Source organism: Pteropus medius, unplaced genomic scaffold, assembly GCF_902729225.1.
Source record: "Pteropus medius unplaced genomic scaffold, Ma_sr-lr_union100, whole genome shotgun sequence".
Taxonomy (NCBI): domain Eukaryota; kingdom Metazoa; phylum Chordata; class Mammalia; order Chiroptera; family Pteropodidae; genus Pteropus; species Pteropus medius.
In genome coordinates, this window is record NW_024347790.1 from 313,556 (window position 1) to 332,714 (window position 19,159).

The 19,159-nt window shown below is 49.5% G+C and overlaps 1 protein-coding gene and 1 non-coding gene across 3 annotated transcripts in view; one reads left to right on the plus strand and one right to left on the minus strand.

The window, feature by feature from the left end:
• The first annotated feature begins 1,640 nt into the window (after nt 1-1,640).
• Nucleotides 1,641-19,159, plus strand: part of CAMK1D (calcium/calmodulin dependent protein kinase ID) — a 351,409-nt gene continuing 333,890 nt past the window's right edge. Inside the window, exon 1 of one of the 2 annotated variants that reach the window (XM_039877392.1) lies at nt 1,641-2,116. In XM_039877392.1, the coding sequence (XP_039733326.1) occupies nt 2,025-2,116 (92 nt within the window). In that variant the 5' untranslated portion in view covers nt 1,641-2,024. The remainder of the gene's footprint in view (nt 2,117-19,159) is intronic. The other variant, XM_039877390.1, reaches the window with a different exon arrangement.
• TRNAV-CAC (transfer RNA valine (anticodon CAC)) lies at nt 15,140-15,212 on the minus strand. Its single transcript has one exon. It is a non-coding gene; the product is annotated as a tRNA-Val (tRNA).

Sequence of the window (19,159 nt, forward strand, 5' to 3'; positions counted from 1 at the left end):
AAAATATATTATAATTCTCCAAACAAATTTCTTATGGGGGGTGGGGGGTGGTCTGTTTGCTTTGGGTTTGGGTGATGTGTCCCAACCCATCTCTCAACCCATTTTTGAGAGAGGTTCCTTAGTAATGTCTTGGAATTTGGGTTTGTCAATTCAGTCTGTTTTTAACAGCCACGTAATCCCCTATGTGCTTTCCTCAGCCTGGAGAGCCTTAAGCTAACAGCCTCTGAAAGACAAACCAGCATGGAGGTGTGGAGGTGGGGTTATTGTCTCATTTCCTTGGGGTCAGGGAAGGAGGTGGGGGACCGCTGCCGAGTCCAGATTGCTTCTGCGAGAAGCAGTTGGCCTGCATCTAGCTTGTCAGAACCAGGCATAAGGTGCTGGATGAAGTTTCCTTTTCAGGGAGTAGAATTTTTTTTTTTTTCCTTTTACATTGAAATTGGAACAGTCCTGGGAAAATGGGACAGGTGTCTCCGATCAAGAGTCAAGGCTGTTTACCCAACTCAGCCTCGGGGCCCTAAGGGAGTGAAAGTCTTCATACAGGGAAAACTATAATTTTCCAGAAAGTGGATAGTCCCTGCCGGGGACCCGCACGTGGGTCGCCCTGACAGGTGGACATGGGAGGAGGTGGACAGTCAAAGTGCACGACGGAGAATGAGGCCAGAGGGAACTCTGGGTTTGTTCTCCCAGTCTGTAGAAAAGGACGTTTCGCAGTACGAGCCCTGCCACCCAGGTACCCTCCTAAGCCGGGTGGGGCTAAGGAGGGTGTGGGGGACATGTTCAGTTTCCACTGAGCCTTTGGGTTTGCGAGGTCGAAGAGCGGCCAGAGAGGGAGAAACCAGGCGGGGCACAGCAGGAGCGGAGGCTGGCCCAGACTTGCTGGCCGCGCCGGCCCGGGCCGAGGCAGCCTGAGGGGCGCACGGAGTCCACAGCGGGCCCACCCCGAATCCAAACGCCGCCCAGCAGCCAAATAACCCTGGGAGTTTTGCTCCCAAAGGAAAAACGAGGCAGCGCCCGGCACGTCCTGCGCGTCCTCGGCCGCGAGGCCCCCTCCCCCCGGCCACAGTAGGACGCCAGCGCCGATTTTTGGTGCAATGCGAATTAGCTCCAGTCGCCGAGCCGGGAGGGACTGACAGGCGCGCGGAGGGAGAGCCAGCCGCGGGGCCGAGTCAACGCCCACCTCCGCCTGCATCCCGGCCGCCGCCTCCGGTCGCCATAACAACCGGCCCCCGCCCGTCCGGCCGGAGCCGCGCCAGGGCGCTCCGGCCAGGGCTCTGCGCGCTCCGCGAGGGCGCCCCGCATCCGAGCGGCCTCGCGCCACCGCCCCCGCCCCGCCCCACCGCCGCCGAGCGCGACACAGAGGCGCCCCCTCCCGCCCCGGGGAGGAAAGCCCTCGCGCCCCCGAGACTTGACTTTGCAGAATTAATAAAGCACCCCAGGGGCTGGGCTCCCCCCGCCCGCGCGCGCCCCAGCGCCCCGCACCTGCCCGGGGCCCCACACCTGCCCTCTCCCCGGCTCCAGGGCGCACGCGGCAGCCAGGAGCGTGGCCAGCGGCTGGCGGCTGTGCCCCCGCGCCCGGGGTGCAGGACATCCCCGAAGGCGGCAGCGCGCGGGAGGCGGGGAGGCGGCCGGGGCGCGCGGGGAGGGCGGGGAGCCCGCGGGAGGAGGAGGGGAGGAGGGAGCAGGCGGGCGGCGGGGAGGAGGAGAAGGGAAGCAAGAAAGTAGCAGAAAGTGAGGCTTGGCAGCTCGCGGCGAAGGAGCCGGGCGAGCGGCAGCGGCGGCAGGAAGTCTGTGCCCGAGCCGAGCAGAAATAAGAGCCAGGGAGGGCCCGCGGCGACGGCGAGAGTGAAAGAGGAAACTGCAGAAGAGGAAGCTCTGCCGCAGCACCCAGGCCCCTCCGGCTCCCGCGCCGAGCATCCTCGCGCCGCCCGCCCGGCCTGCGGGACGCCCCTGCGCCCCCTCCTCAGCGCGCCCGCCCCGGCCCCGCGCGCCCGGCCGTGCCGCCTCGCGCGCCGCCCTCGTCTGCCATGGCCCGCGAGAACGGCGAGAGCAGCTCCTCCTGGAAAAAGCAAGCGGAGGACATCAAGAAAATCTTCGAGTTCAAAGAGACCCTCGGAACGTAAGTGGGGACCGCGGAGAGGAGGGGGGGGGTGGGCAGCGGCCCTGGGTGCCACCAGCTCGCCGCCACCGAGGCAGGAACCGGCTGGTCGCCGCGTCTTCATTGTGGGGGTCTCGGCGCCGCGGAGCCCCCCGCGCGCCCCACGCGTGGGTCTGCGCCCCCGGGCGCGGGGCTCTGGACTGTGGGAAGACAGCACCGCCGGCGGGCGACTTTCCACTTCCCCCGGCACCGCCGCCCTCTTGACTCCTTTCTCGCCACGCGTGACTCGGGGCTGAGATGGTGGATTTTCCATTTACTGGCCGTGCGTGTTTACTCACCGTGTGCAGGGGCGCACCGTGTGGACGAGGAATGTAGTCACGAGGAGATGGGGCTTCGGTCATTCCCATGCCTGCCCTTCCATCACGTATTCTTACAGAACTGACATATGCTCGTACGAGGTGTAGGCAAGACTTTGGATGGCCACGCGATTGTGGAAGGGACGAATTTCGCAGTATGCAGGGTCACGTGTGGACAGAGCCTCACCTGAGCATCTGTCCATGACACAGAGGCTCAGCCGCACACGCTGGGGTGCCTGTCTCCGGGGGAGGGTCTGTGACTGTCGCTGTGCAGGCGGTTTCCCTCTAGGGCTGTACTGAGTCCCATGCTGGTAGCTGCGTCTCTGGAAAGCAGAAATAATCCGAAGTCGATGGCATGAACGCTGCAAGCAGGTGCCGCCAGGTTCAGCTGCAGTTCCCTTCCTGCCCCTGAGTTGGTTTTTGTTTGTTTTGTTTTGTTTTGGAGCGCCTGAGAATAGGGGGGGGAGGCTGATAGTGAAAGAGAATCGGGCACTGCTGGATGAATCTGAAGTTCAAGTTATTTTCTCCCCTCATGTGATCAATATCTGTTGTTGATCAGTATCTGTCGTATATTCACACACGCCATGAGCTACTGGTAGAACCTGGACACTTGGGGCAGTGGGGGGGGCTGGGGGCTGTCGATGAGGGGCTGGGAAGAGAAAGAGGTGTTTCCCAGGATAAATCCATGTGCTCTTCCTTCTTTCCTTTCTTCTCTCTCCCCTTGTTTTTGTGGTTGGTTTGCTTTTCCAGAACGGTATTTTGAAACCCAGGTTGTCTTCTGCCCCACACCCAGGGTCCACTGCAGTTCGGTCACACCCCCTCCCCCATATCTGCATTGGGTCCCCCAGAGTGCAGTGGCGAAGGTGGCCGTCATAGCCACGCTTCTGATTCTGGAAGAGCACACCTGCCAAGGCTGAGCATAGGGCCTCCCAGCTGCTGTGCTTTGCTTCAGGGAGGCACCTGTGGGTCTACCCTTTCTGTCTCTGTTGCAGTGAAAGCAGAAAAGACTTAGTCTTTTTAGAAAGAAGGGCCTGGGGCTGCCTCTCAGCATGGCCAGTTAAGGCGTGAGTTTCGGTGAAAACTTTTGAAAATTGCCATTGAGGTTTATTCAGGTTCAGGTTTGTGACTCTGAGATGCTCAGGTTATGGAGAAACTAGAAGTGTGCCCTTGCTGTGGTCCCTACACTGATTTTGTGGCTGCGGATGAGGGACTGGAGAGAGCGGAGTCCCATCTTGTGAGGATGTGTTCCTTCTCACAGTGTCCCCACCAGAGCCCCTGGCCCTGGTCGCTCCGCCTGCTGCCTCCAGGCAGACGGATGCAGTGTCCACTGTCTCCCGGCAGCCGCACCTCTGCAGTGGCGGCTGCTGAGGCTCAGTGAGCTGTGGCTTCACTGAGTGGCTCCTGCTGTCGCAGGCACTGCTTGGGGATAACTGCGGTGGTTTCTGCCTCTGGGAAGGACAGATGTGCCCTCCGGGGCCCGAGAGGCCTTACTGCTCTTGCAGAACAACCTCTTGGACTCTGGCCACGTCCCCTGTGGGTCTCCGCTGGGGTCCCAGAGCTCTGCCTCCTGCCTTAGAATTCTTTGAAAAGAAGCGTCCCGCTGAGGTCCTGTAGTGCTGGCGGGGTTCTAGAAGGATGAAACACAAACAAGAAAATGACCAAAATGTTTTTACTCAATGACATAATGATACTAATAGTAATCGTAGGTGACTTTATTAAATGAATACTAAGGAGCAGGCATCATTCTAAGCGCTTACGTGTATTTATTCATTTTACCCTCATAATGCCCTTATGAGGTGGGTATTTACTATTATCCCCAATTGGCAGATGGGAAAACTGAGGTAACAGAGGGTAAGTGACCTGCCAGACATGAGCTAGTTATTAAGTGGTGGAGCCAGTATTTGAATCTAGGCAGAACAACTCATGATTATCCATATGGGGTTGAGCCACTTTGTGGATTATGTAATGGCAAATATTTAATAACAATGTGACTTAATTTTAGTATTTGGAAAGCTAGTCAATATTAATGTAGAAAAAAACATAATTATGGAGTGACCTGTTGTCTAGATCTGTAACATTTCAAAGCTTTTGGGTTATCAGCATTATTTTGTCTCCTCACACTTTCTAGGTAGTTGTGATCTGAAATTCTTGATGCCTTTTCTCCCTGGGCCACATCCAGTGACCTTGGCCTGAGTCTAAACAGAGAGGTGTCTTCCCATCTCAGTGCGAATGTTGAGTCTGGGCTCTTGTTTGTAATGAAACATACTGTAAGTCAAAGACATCAACGATTATGACTAGGATTAATTTCCAAGGTACTCTGCAGGTCCAATTATTTTGTTTGTCACCCTTTCGCCATATGCCTTTAAAATCTTAAGGCAAGAAAGCCCTGCCAGGAGCCAGACTATCAGCTTGAAGTGTTACAATGCTTTTAAAATAAAGCATCGTAAAGGCCTGGCGAGCACTCTGCCAAACTTTGTCATCTGATATTTGGCTGCCTGACCTGGTACCCTTCCGAGCAGAGCAGAACACTTGCCGTTAAAGCTACAGGGGCTAAAGGGGTCTAGCCATTTAGTCTGGGTGGTCAGAAGGAACTTGCTGGATGGTGGGGCTGAATGGAAGTGAAGGCCAGCCCAAGGACGGGGGGAGGGGGGATGCTGGGGAAGCCTAGGGCAGCATAGGGGAAGGACCCATCCCTGTGGTTTGGGCCTGGGGTAGCTGACAACCTCTGAGTCACTTAAGACAAACCTCCACCCTGTGGGCTGCGGTGTGACTTCCTTTGAGAAGGAATCCCAGAACCCAACCTCATCTCCCAATAAGGTGGTAAGACTTAATTACTATTTATTTATCAGCGACATGTTCTCTTGGCACACTGTGAGAGCAGATAAATGTTGTATAACAGCATTAGGAGTGGTAGACATTTCTGTCGGCATATTGCTGAGGCTCTTCAGGTCATGTCTATTGTAGATGTTGTTCAATGACTTCTGAAACAAGAAAATGAAAATATGGCATTTGGAGACATATACGGATGGGAAGAAAGCTTTGGTGTGGTTGGTGTCCAGTGGTGCCCCACACTCATGGAAGTCACTTCTATAATTTCCATACCATGAAAGGCATTTAAATAGAGAAGGCCTTAATCCTTGGCCTGGCACAGAAGGACTCCCCCAGCAGACCTCATTTCCTCTGGGATATAGGAACAGGCATGTCCTAGAAAACATCTTCATCTCTGCAGGGTACGAACACTCGCTTTTCTTGCAGACTGAACATTTTACGTGGCAATAATTGCTGTCTGTATGGGGCTGGAGCAGGCATTGTGGAGGGTGTGCGCCTGGGTTCCAGGCCCAGCTCAGCCCCTCCTGGGGTGTGTGGCCTGTGGGTTGACTGGTCGTTTGTTCAGCCTCCTCATCTCTGAAATCAGAGGTGCAGGGAAGACAAGGTGGCTTTCCAGTGCCCTGACAACCATAGGGTTTTATGGCTCACCTTTGCATGTGTGGCCAGGTGCCCCTGATCCCTGTTTGGAGGGACAGTTTTACGCCCAGGCTAGTCGCAGAGTGAGCCAGCTCGGGACAGGAAGTCTTACTCCACTTCATGTCGATAGCAGAGTCCGTCCTCTTTTTCATTAAAGGAGAGCCTGGTGGGTGCCGCTTTAGGACGAGTATAAATAGAAGTTTCCGTGGAGAAGCACTGTCTGTTCCCACTAGCATCATCCTTACATTCTTTATTCTGAAATTGCTCATTCAGTACACCTGTTGAGGACGCAGATGATTGATTTGTCTGAAGGCCCAGGTGGAAAACAGACTCAGCTGTTCTTTCCTGGGATGTATTTGGAGGGGGTGAATGGAGAATGCAAAGCCACTTGAGGTGATTTGCATATTTGACTGGCTGATTTAATAGTATCTATCCTGGAATCACTCAGAATTTTAGAGTCTGGGAGAAGCATTCGAAAGAATCTTATGAAGAGAGAGATGGGGTGGGAAGTTCCTTAGGTTTCTACCTGAGGGCACCCCAGCTGCAGTATTTGTTAGAAGCTTTCATTTCTCAATCTTCTTTTTTTGAACCATGATATCAATCCAGCCTCTCATACATTTAGAAATATCTATTGAACACTGTTATATTCTAGGCACTGGGTGGGCGGGTGGGGGACAGCAGTAAACACACAGATGAAAATGCCCACTCTTCTGGAGCTTGCATTCTGGCGAGGGAACCAGAAAATAAAAAATATCAATACGTGAAATGTGGAGTGTGTTATACAGTATACATGTTAGGGAGAAAAATTGAAGGGATGGCCTCCCTGAGAAGCTGATATTTGAATAAAGATCTGACGGAGCCGTGGGGATAGCTGCAGGTAGAATGTTCCAGTTGGAGGGAATATCGAGGGCTGAGGGCCCCAGGGGGAAGCGTGCCTGGTGTTTGAGGCCTGGTATTCAAGGAGGCAGGTGTGGCTGGAACGGAGTGATCAGGGGGTGGAGGTGGGTAGGGGTGAAGGGTGGGGGGATGGGGTAGAGGGGAGGTGGAGGAAGCTCACCCAGGCTTTGCAGGCCATGGTTAAGACTGCCTTTGCTCTAAGAGAATTGGGGGTCATTGGAGGGTTTGTGAGCAGAGGAGAACCCCGATGTGACTTGGGGGTTTCTGTTGTGGCGGTGGTTGCTGTGTCGAGGGACCGGTGGGCTCCAGGGCAGAAGCAGGGAGATGCAGGGGAGAGGCGATGGCGGGTTAGAGCTGGGGAGTAGCTATGGAGGCGATGAGAACGGGTTGGATTCTGGATATATTTGGAAGGGAGAGCAGATGGGAGTTGCTGGTGGCTTGGATGTGGGGTGCGGGATTCCCCAAGGATTTTTGGTTGAAAGAATGGTGCCATTGGGAGTTTGGGTCAGTTTTGCCAGAAGTTTTCTGAGCAGTTTAGAGGGTCAGCTCACACCTTTCGGGCTCCTGGGCTCCCCTCGTGAGAGATTCCTGTATTTCAAGGTGAATTTCCTTTCCAAGAGCTTGTGTCTGGAAAGGCCTTTTGAAGTATCTCTTCTGCTGTCACGGGGGAAATGATAGGGGACATTTCAGCAGCTGGAAGAACTGCTTAACTTTCTGTGAAAATGTGGGTTTTCCTTTGGAATGATCAGTCTAGATGACTTTGTCAGCAGGCCTAGAACCTGTCCCACTTCGGGCAATTTACAGCCCCAGAATTCTGTGAAAAAATAATAAACACAAGAACTCTTGCTACTCCTTTCTTTGATAGAATGCTTTATGTTTGGAGAGGGAAAGCCGAAAGTTCTTATTGATTGAAAGAAAGATAAAAGCTAGTGTCCTTATTGATCAGGAGGGTGGCATTCGGGAAATTCAACCTTTGGTTAGAGCCCGTCCCCAGAGGGGCTAATGAGGTGAGAACTGCATCCTAAGTAGAAATTTCTGGTCCAAACTTGGCAACTGAGTGGACAGTAATCAGGCTTGGCAGGTGGACACATATGTCCTCTCGGGGGAAGACTTTAGGGGTTAACTTGTTGAGTTTTTCTTTGGCTGGGTCTCCATAAATCCCTTTAATCTTCCCTTTCCCCGGATAAATCTCCTTAAATCCCCTCCAATCTCTCTCCTTCTCTCTCCTCTGGGAGGGCTTAGGCTTTGGTCCAGCGGGGGATTGTCATATCATTGGTCAGCTTGCACCCACAGAGATCCTCAGGGAGCCCACAGCCTCCTGGGGATGTATCTCTTTAACCGAGGAAGGAGCGGCTGGTGGCCAGGTGGAGCCTGGTGCCCTAGTCAGCTGAGCCACGTTTCTCTTCCGACTCGAGATGGTCACTCCAGGGCACATGTGGCTAAAACAGGACGACGAGTGGCCTCCAGGACGGATGTCGTCATGATCTTTCTCAGTTCATGTTGGTGACACCCCCTATGACCCTCTGTGGTGCAGGAGGTCACTTTCTCCTTGGGCTTGGGCTAGTGTTCTCTTGGTTCCCACTCGACTTTTACACATGTTTATTACACAACGTATGGATTATTCAGGCTCCAGTGAGACCAAGGGCAACCTCCAAATGGACGCCACAGGCCAAGTTCATTCCATGGTAGACCGTTTGTCCCATGTCTCCAGTGGTCAGCTGTGTGTCTGTGCTATTTTTTCTAGTATTTCAGCAGGACTCAGAAACAAGGGGATTCTGTGTCTTGGAAAAACCAGCTCTTGAGGATAGGGCTTTAAGACAGCATGTTGGCTGAGGCCAGTAGGTGAGGCATCGGGAGGCAATGAATAGAAATCATAGACAGGTATTTCCAGCACAGCTGTTCATACCCATGTGCAGCTGGAGAGGTTCCTTAATCTGTCTGAGTTAAGGCAGAGACGGAAGTTGCCGTCTTATGGATTCTTGTAAGGATTCAGTGACATGTCCCTCCCAGATGAGGTGCCTGGAACATAATGGGGATTGAGTAAAGGATAACTGCCATCATCTCTAGCTGCCTTCAGCAGCTGTGGTTGAAGCTGACGATCCATGGATAGTCGGGTCAGTACTGTGGGGAAGAACGCGCCAGTATCTGTTGGAGATTGACTCGGGAAGCTCTTGTTGGGAGCGCGTAGGATGGTGCATATTTAACGTCTCCAAAACTCGAGGTGAGAAACTGTCACGAGTTGTCAGGGAAGGACAGCTGCTGGTTGTCCTCAGCACAGTGGTGAGCAGCTGAGAGTGTGGGCTCCGAGGTCACTAAAACATGGGTGCAAATCCTGAGTGCAGTGCTTCCTGGCTGTATGGTTCTGGGCAAATTATTTGGCCATTTCCAGCCTCCCATCCTCATCTGTAAAACAGGGTAAGACTGGTACCCGACCTACGGGTTGCCGTCAGGATTAAATGAGGGCGCATGGAAACTACTTAGTACCGTGCACGGCGCGTGAATATGTCCTCAGTAAATGCTGGTTCTCTCTCATTAGTCCTCGCGGTGCGGAACACTGCTCCTCAGAGGCCGTTTGCACAGATGAGGATGGTCCGTTGAGCCATTGAACGTTTGCTCCCCACAGGAGGGTGATTAGTTCATAGAGTGCTCACGTTAACCAAGGGACTCAGCCGACGACGTCCTCCGGGCCGGCTCGTGCGGCGGAGCGACCTAGTTTGCTATATGTCACAGGCTCATTCTTTCCCTCAGTTATCTCATCAGCTCTGTGTCTCTGCACCTCTCCTGCACCCTGAGCTGGTGCGTGCGTGTGTGAGTGTGGAAGGCAGTGCGTGTGTGTGTGTGTGCGTGTGTGTGTGTGTGTGTGTCTGTTTTAATCTGTCCCTATCTACCTCGGCTTGTGCCACACTCTTTTCTAACTGTGCTTTCTGTTCTTCTCAAAGGGCACATGGGCCTTGCCGCAGCTGTGGCCCTTCTTCAGTGTAAACGTGCTTTTTTGTCAAACAAGCAACTCACTGAGAACTGCTTCAGCATTCCTGCTTTGTTTCTTATTGAAAATGATGTTTTGATTTGAGGACTTAAGTAACTTTTTTTTTTTTTATAGTATCTTTACATTGTAGAGTTTTGTAGCTTAAAATCTAGATGTAATGGATATATTTTCATGTGAGAATATTTAAAAATGACAGCATGTGTGTGCCTGTACCACATGAACACATGCAGCAGTTTCTTTAAAAACATCCTTATAAGGGGACTGTTGGATGGGGTGTCAGAAGAGGTCTCAAGAGATTAATTTCTCAGGTCCCAGGATGTAGATGGGGTGCTCAGGGAGCCGGTCTCCGAATCGGGAGATATCCCTCATCTTGACCTGTTCATGTTAGTGCTTTTGGTGGCCAAACAAGATATGGAGTCACAATTTATTGAGACCTCCATGACGAGGTGAGCAGGGGAAGAAGAGGCTCGCAAACCGGAGTCGATGTTGTTGCTGGGCGGGAGGATCCCCGTCTGCCCCTCACGACCACGACGCCCGTCACGGAGATTGCTTTTACACCACCTGGATGTAGTGCTGTAAATGGAACCTGAAAGTATCATATTCAATCAAACCTCAGTCCCTGATTTTCAAGTGACACTCTTGCCTGCCTCCTACTCAATTCTGTCCCCTCCTACCAAGGCCCACAGCGTTGTGGGAAAAAAATTAAAAAAAACAAAACAAAACAAAACCAAAACCAGAAAACCCCTAAACCTTTGTAGCTTTAGAAAACTTGTGGGTGGAGGAAAGAGAACCTGGGCAAAGCGGGAGGTCTGGCGGAGTGATGGAGGCCGCAGACACCCCAGGCAGGACCAGTGTCCCCTGCCCCCGGGTGTCTTCCTGTACATGGGCTGACATTTATTCAACCTCAATAAAAATGACTGCTTGAGATTTGCCTTAAAACATTGGAAGAAATAAATACCTTAAAATAGGTTGAGGGACCAGACATTGATGATGTAAGGCATTTTAAAGAAAGTACCTGTCTCCGACTCTTAACAGGAAAGAATTAGCGTTTGAACGACAGACAGCAGGGAAAATAGGTGATGTTGGCCTTGGAACTTTGGAGGAACTAAAGAGGCTCGAATGGGTTGCGAACCGGAAGCCAAGGGCTGAGTGAGGCAGCCTGGGGAGAGGACCCAAGGCTGACTGACCTCAGGCATCACAACCGGGTCCTGGCTGGCCTGGGCCCCAGCAAGGGAGGACACTGTGGCACTGCCTCTGTGACCATTCTTTCCTGTCCTTCCTCCCCCAGCCTAGGCCCTGCCCCCAGCACCAGCCAAGACTGTGAAGACTGTAATTCAGCCATGGCAGGGGCTCAAGGCTTCTCTAAGCCTGAGAAGGGTCTTCACTACTATGAAAAATGTTACTTCTCTAAGAAAATATGCCCCTCACAACAACAACACACAGGAACAACTTAAAATGAAAAGCTTAAAAAAAGAAGAAAAAGCTTAAAATGAATTTTTGGAGCCGACCTTGTGTAAACGTTGGGGACAGCCTGTTTCTGGCAATAATGTACAAGAATGATGCCGCGTGGATTCCTTGTTGGTTCCTTGTGGTGCTTTTTCGGCTCCTCTGACAACCGGGATATGATAACAAGACCTCATATTTGTGTGTGTGTGTGTGTGTTTAAATTGTGGTAAAAAAATATATAATATAAAATTTAGCATCAGAACCATTTTTAAGTGTTCAGTTCGGCAGTATTAAGTACAGTCATAGTGTTGTGTAACCATCACCACCATCCACCTCCAGAACTTTTTCATCTTCCCAAACTGAAACTCTCTTCCCATCCAACACTAGCTCCCCATCCATTCTCCCTCCCACAGCCACTGGCACCCACCATTCTCCTTTCTGTCTCCATGAGCTTGACTTCTCTAGGTACCTCATATAAATGGAATCCTACAGTCTTCGTCCTTTCGTGTCTGGCTTATTTTACTTAGCATAATGCCCTCAGGGTTCATCGATGTGTAGCATGTGTTAGAATTCCCTTCCTTTTTAGGGCGGAATAGTATCCCATGGTATGGATGGGACACATTGTACGTTTCTTTTCCTCTGTCCTGGACGCTTGGAGTTGCTTCCACCTTTTGGCTCTTGTGAATAATGCTGCCCTGCACATGGGCGTACAGACATCTCATTGAGTCTCTGCTTTCAGTTCTTTTGGGTTATCCCCATATGTGGAATTTCTGGATCATGTGGTACTTCTAGGCTTATTTTATGAGGTGCCACCATACTGTTTGCCACAGCTGCGTGGCGTCTTGCTGTTTGCAAAATTTGTTGTTGTGTAACCATCACCACCATCCACCTCCAGAACTTTTTATATACGTGCAGGATTCCTTCTGAGTCTTAGACCAACCCTGTGAGTGGGCGGCAGTCATTGTCCTCATTTTACAGATAAGGAAGTGGAGGTTCAGGAGGTTAAATGACTCAGGTGAAAAGGTTGCTAAGTGGTGGGTGGAGATCAAAGAGTCATCTGACTCCTAATTAGGTGCTCTCTCTCCCATGTCATGCTGCCACATGGTTAGTGCAGTCAGTGGAAATGGAGAATACTGATGGATTAAAAAAAAAAATACCCCTGTGAATGTGTCATCATCGTACGGTAAGGAGACTTGCTTTGATTTGTAATAACTGCTGATTTCCATGGCGTAAATACTCCTACCTGGAACGATCTCGAGCTACCTATGGTTTAACGACCTACTGCAAAATTCTTGAATTAGGCTCTTATGAGCAGGTACAAGGTGATAGGAGCACACCTCAGAAGGAAGCAGAGTCAGGAGATCTGCGTTTAGTTCCAGGTCTGTCATTTAGGGACTGTGGGATCTTGGTCTTATCTTCTCTACGTCTTGATTACCTTGTTTATTAAATGGTGATAATTATACCTGCTTACATCGCAAACCTGTTCCAAGTCCTGAATGAGATAAATATGTGTGGTAAGGCCTTATACAAATAGAAGGCATTATTGTGTGACAAAGATTACAGCTTTCAAAATATTCCTTTCTCATAATTGCGGTCCTCAAAGCCTGCTGTCATCTTTGGGGAAGGGTTCCCATAGAAGTCGGGCGTAGTCAGCCTTGACACTGAAAGCATCGACTCAAAACCCGATGTTTCATAGTGTGTATGTGTATATATATATATATATATATATATATATATATATATATATATATATATATATATATTTGGCCCTATTCAGGTGTGTGTTGTTTTCATTCTCAGTGTTTAAGTACCTTAAGACTTTAAAAAAAAAAAATTATAAAAGTAACTTGTCATCTTAGAGGATTTGGAAAATATGGAAGAGTATAAGGAAGATGGTAAGAATTGATTAGTTAGCTGGATGGGTACCGGGTAACGGCCCGTCTAGGGGATGGGGAGACCTGGGAGAGGACGCAGAGGTCCCCTGAGCGGGAGGACCTGTGAGAGTGGGGTGGGGCTGTAGTTACCTGCTAATCGGTAGGAAAGTATTTCAGCATTCCACCATCTGGTCTGATCCAACCACTATGCACACTGTGTGTCGACTCTGACCTCAGGGCTGCTGTGGGTGTCTGACTTTCTTCAGGATGTCATTGTTGGGGTTATTGTCACCATCTTTACCCTCATCGCCACCTCTAAGCATAACAGTGGGACAGAACCTGGTGTGAACGGGAGACCCTGCTAATTACACATGTGGAAGGAAGGAGGTAAAAATACTCATATCCAAGGGTGGCTGAGTCTTCCTGATTAGAGCAGCACATGGGAACTTAGCTTCTCAGTCACTTCATGGCATAAAATAAATACCGGACTGAATGTTTGTGTCTCCCCAAAATTCATATGTTGAAACCTAATCCCCAAAGTGATGGTGTTAGGAGGTGGGGCCTTTGACAGGTGATGAAGTCATGGGGGTGGATCCCTCACGAGTAGGATTAGTGCCCTTATAGAAGGGACCCCACAGAGCTCCCTCGCTTCTTCTACCCTGTGAGGACACAGCCAGAAGATGGCCCTCAGTGAAGCAGGAAGTGGAACCTCATTGGATGCCAAATCTGCTGGCACCTTGATCTTGGACTTCCAGGCTCCAGAGCTGTGAGAAATGTTGTTTCAAAGCCACCCTGTGTACAATATTCTGTTAGGCAGCCGGAACAGACTAAAACGCTTGCAGGCACAGCCCTGCCTTCCGCCCAGCTGCTCACCAAAAACATCGAGCTAATCTCTTTAGAACGTAGTGCTAAGTCAACTCATCCTTTGGATTAGAAGGTGAAGTCTTTCTAACTCAAATGGAGATCAGGCCGGCTGCCTCATCTCGCGGGCCATGAAGCTGAGGCACTTTGAGATTAAATGGCCTGCCCGAGGTCCCACAGTTACCCTTGGCCACATCCAGAGCTCAGGAGCCGTGGCTGGGCCTCTTTCCTGGTGTCCTCCTTTCTCTAATGATGGAAGCGGCCAGCATTTGAGGTGCTGTTCCATCACCGCCAGCGTGACGATGGTTACCAAGAAGGCACCGTGCCTGTTAGCGTTTTCCCGCTGTTTCTTTGTCTCCGTAACTCCCTCTGCAGGCGTTGTAAAATGACCTGCTGAGGGTGCATGTGGCTCCACAGAGAATTCGGAGCCGTGAGCAGCAGGCGCCCTGGGCTAAGGCCTGTGTCGAGTCTTCCCCACCCCTCAGCGGAGCAGGCCGCATACGCAGGCAGCGCCTAGCTCGTATGCGGCACCTGCGAGTTTCACGGGTGTTTGTTGAGTAAATGGATGAACAGTGAAATAAATGGTGCACAGGCTTCGATTAGAATAATTAAGTTCAAATCCTAACTGTGTCACTTCTGAGCTGAGAGACCTTGAGCAAATTACATAATTTTTCTGAATTTCTGTTTTCTCGTATTGAAGGGGGAATAGCGCTATCTTTCCTACTTTTCCAGCTTGTTATGAGATTTTGTTGCAAAAAAAAAAAAAAAGGTATATAAAGCATGCTACATATTATAGGTGCTAAATAAAGGGGCGCCGACTTGATTTTTTTCAATAAATAGGTGTGAGACCTCATTGTGTGATTTCAGCTTCATTGAAAAGCTCTCTGCCTAGTCCCTTGAGGAATAATATCATTAGAGATTCATTCTTTTGGCTTAAGAGATTTTTCTCAAGTGTAAGAAATTAAGCAACAATAGTCATTTATAGGTCATTATTAAAGGTTTTCTTTTTTCTTTTTTTTTTATTTATTATTATTTATGCCTACAGCACTATCTTCCTAGGTGGTCTCCCATCCAAGTACTAATCAGGCCCGACCCTGCTTAGCTCCCAAGATCAGACATCGGGCTTGTTCAGGGTGGCATGGCCATAGACCATGGACCATGGCTCCACTGGGGCGCGAACCCAGAACCTTCTGCGTGTGAAGCAGATGTGCTAACCACTACACTATGGAACCATGTCCTTAAAGGGTTTATATTTTGTTAGAATGAGCTTAGAGAAAGAGGTGGGAGACAGATCTTGACAACCGCAATGGTTGGACAGGAATAAAGTAGTCATGTTGATTGTGCCAAAGAGGAAAGCCAGCCAGAACCTTAGCATTCATTCCTTCTTGCATTCATTCAACAACAGTTTTGAAACCCTACTATATAAAAAATATTATGAGGGCCTGGAATGTTCTATCTCCATGGCCGCCGATGCCCACACTCTGTGATCTCGATGGTCCCTGTGGAAGCCCCGATCAAGAAGAACGTGATTGGTCTTCCAGCTGGGGAATGGTTGGTAAACTCCTGTGTGTGGCTGATGCTCTACCAGCGGGAGCTCCGGTGGCAGATGAGACATGGGGTCCTCCTGCGTCCTTCAGACATGCTAGGCTCAGTCCGACCTCTGTGTCCTGCTCACATAGCATCTCCTGCTCTCATTGCTTCCCCGGCCATTCTCCAGGGCTCCTTTGAAGTCCGATCTCCTCCATCCCACCTCCCCAGACGTCCACAGCCCGCTCAGGGCTTCTCTGCCTCTCTTCTTCCAGTCTCAGAATCACACTGTGGAGGGTCAGTTGTTCCAATTTTTTTTCCTTTGTGACAGTTTATCTGATGCAACCAAAAACTCCTGGAGAGCAGGGGGCATTCTGGCGGATGTGGTTCTTCCCATGTCTCCCATGATACCTTCCACGCCGAATAATAGATGGACAGTTTGTCTAGTTTGGTTTTAAAAATCCCGAATAATGAAGTTATCTACATGGTTTCTTAGGCAGCTTGCTTTTCTACACGTTTTCATGACTGATAGGCTCTTCAGAACGTCCTGCTCATATTTTCTTGATCCGGATTTTGTCTCTCTAAATTGTTACCACCTTTCCACATGTGGATTGCTCAATTTGCGGAAAAGGCGAGGTGAACATTTCGTCTGTGGGGCTTTGCCATGCTTCCCCCCTCAGACTGTTGGCAGTCTCTTTCTCTTGGCCACCATTGGGACTGTGCTCAGAGAAAGCAAACTAATTATCAGGCTACAAAAAAGAGTCTCCTTCAGTAGGATGGCCCAAAGCTAAATATCAACGATACTGGATTATGCCATCCTCTGTTAGTTGGGTAGCCAGGGTTGGCCGTGTCCTATGGTATCCTCTGAAATACTACTATTTCTGTTATTTTCCTTCGTGAGGATCCCCCCTCAAACATGGCTTGTCACAGTCTTGAGATCACTCATGGAAGCAGTGTCTAGTTGGCTTTTTTTTATCTTTTCTCTCGCAAATCAGGCCTTCAGGGGTTTTATGCCTTTTTTTCCCACATGCCAGGGTGTCTAAAACCTAACGCTGGTCCCTTGGCTGTAATTGTCCACCACATTAGTTTTCTTCAGAAGATGTGACATCTGCAGATCTGAAGACGTGGTGAGAATCTCCTGGGCGTGTCCACTAGTATTTCCAGATGTTCTTTCCCTCCGTGTCCCAGATTCATCAACTCTGAGGTAAAGGTTTTCCTAGCTCTTGGTACCTGGGCCAAAGCTTCTGAGCGAAAAAATGTGCCATTTTCCCTTTGCCAGCACCTGCTTTCTCGAATGTACTAGAATTCCCAAGGATGTTGCCAGGGCTGGCACTGGTGGGAAGGTGTGGAGGTGCTTCCGAAAAGAATAATGATGGCTACCAATGTTTTAGTATCTGCTCAGCACTAGACACTTGACCACTTGACAGGTCATTTAGTCCATTTTACAGCCTTGTGAGTTAAGTGCTATTTGACAGTTGTGGAGAACTGCCCACCCAGCCCCTGTCACCCCGCACCCAGCCTCACATAAGTTACAGGATAGTGATTTGAACCTAGAGCTGTCTGAAAGAAGCTTCTGGAAGGCTGTGCCCAGCTCCCAGCGGTGCCATCTGAGGGTGTGTCCTGGGACTCTGCACCACCGGCCTGGTCCTGGGGCGCCAATGGGGAGACGTGTGATTGTGTGTGTGCGTGCATGTGTGTGTTATGACGGTTATTGTTGAGTCTCCAGAACGTCACCCCTGCCACCCTTCTCCCCAGGCGCCTCAGAGGCCTTGCCCTTGAACCTGGAGCCGGGGAGGACACCGCAGCTTGGAGCCGATGATTCGGCTCACCTTGTCACAGACCCTGTGCTGAGAGAGGGATGGGCCTAATAACTACTTTGCAGATCAAGGATACATCTCGTTATTGCTATTTCTCTCCCGGCAAAAAGAAGAAAATCGTTTAAAAACATCAAGAGAACCCTGAGATTTCGAATCAAACTATTTGTAAAAACAAACAAAAAGCAGCAAAAAACCGGAGCGCTCTCCCCAGGGCTCTGGCAAACACAATGTACTGTTCTCTGGAACTTGAAAAAAAATGCACGTCATTTATAGCTTAGGTATCCATTAGCAGAAGTTCATGGAAAATTCAGGCAGATACCCATAAATTCAGACAAAGTCTGGTTTATTTTCTGAAACGGCTGCAGTGTGTCCAGGAGAATGATTTCTGTCCCTCTCCCTCCTGTACGAGCTGGTGTTGAGCTGGTTACTTAGTGGCAGTTGAGGGACTACGGGACAGATAGTCTCTGACTCCTAACTCAGTCCTCTTTTTCACTTTTTTTTTAAAAAATTCCTGTTGTTCTGCTCGCATTCAAATCATTTTCTTGTTCCAACGTATCATGTTTTTCAAAAGTTCTTTAGATCAGATTTGCTTTTTCTTAGCGGTTGGTAATTAAAAACAATCATTATTATGTGTGCAATAAAGGCCTCATCCTATATTATGCACCTCAGATGCTTTCTTTATATTTTCATTCATTGGGAAGCACCAGAAGATAGCCAATAGGAATATTCGAAATTTGGATCACCCGCTCTGTTAAGAAAGATGTACCAGCATGATATGCATCAGAACTCATTGTTTCTCTTTAGGATGTTTTGAAATCTGTTTCTCTAACGATATCTGTGCAAGATGACCTTTTCCTGCTGTCAGAGGCAACTTCTCAGCCTAAGAAGCAGCTAAAACTGTATCTTGTATTGAGTTCACATCCAGAGGTATCAGGAGCCAAGCTGTTTAACATTCCAGTTTGAGATTCTGATTTTGCATGCGGTTAATTCTGGAGAAAGCCTCCGACACGTGCAGCTGGGCTCAGGGGCCATTTCACAGCCTGTTAGCCCTCGTCCCTTGAGTCCAGAGTGACCTCCGGGGTGCTGGACACTGATCCCTGGGTGCACAGCCTTTGAACTTGTAGAGAGCACCCCCCCCAAAGTCTCCCTTGCTTCGTTTAATATGCCTCTCCCTTTGTCTTGAAATTCTTAATGTTTATGGAATAAGCTCCCCACCCCGCGCCTCTACCTCATTTTCAATTTGCTAAGTTCTGCCAGTTATATAGTTGGTCTGATCTCTTAATTATAAAATTTTCCTCTCCCTTCAGCTTAATATCAAAGGCATGTTAGTGATTAATTAAAATTTTCTTAGGGTTAGTGGTTAAAAAAGTGTTTTGAGTACTGAAGTTTACTTTATACTTGGAAAAGCCTTGTATTGTGATTTCCTGGGTGGTACACGGCACCCAGGTATGGGCAGACATTTTTATATACTAAAATGTATATAATGTATTAGTATATAAAAATGTCTCTGGGGGCACTATTTGGCAAAAATTTGAGGTGTTCTAGAATGTCGTGGCCTACAGATTTCTCAGTATTGCAATGGGTCTTATAAGTAAGGGGCGGTCTGTGGATGGGATCCAGCATGCCCCAGGCCTGAGTCCCAGCCCTCCTCACCAGCCATATGTCTGTGTAATACTGGGCCTTGATTTATAATGCATAAAATAGGGATAATAATGGTATACATTGTATAGATTTCTGTGAGGTTTCGGTGAGATGAATCATGTAATTAATTAATTAATTGTATAATGTCTGGTATGTATGTTAAGTGCTCAATACTTGTTAGCCCAAATCACTTC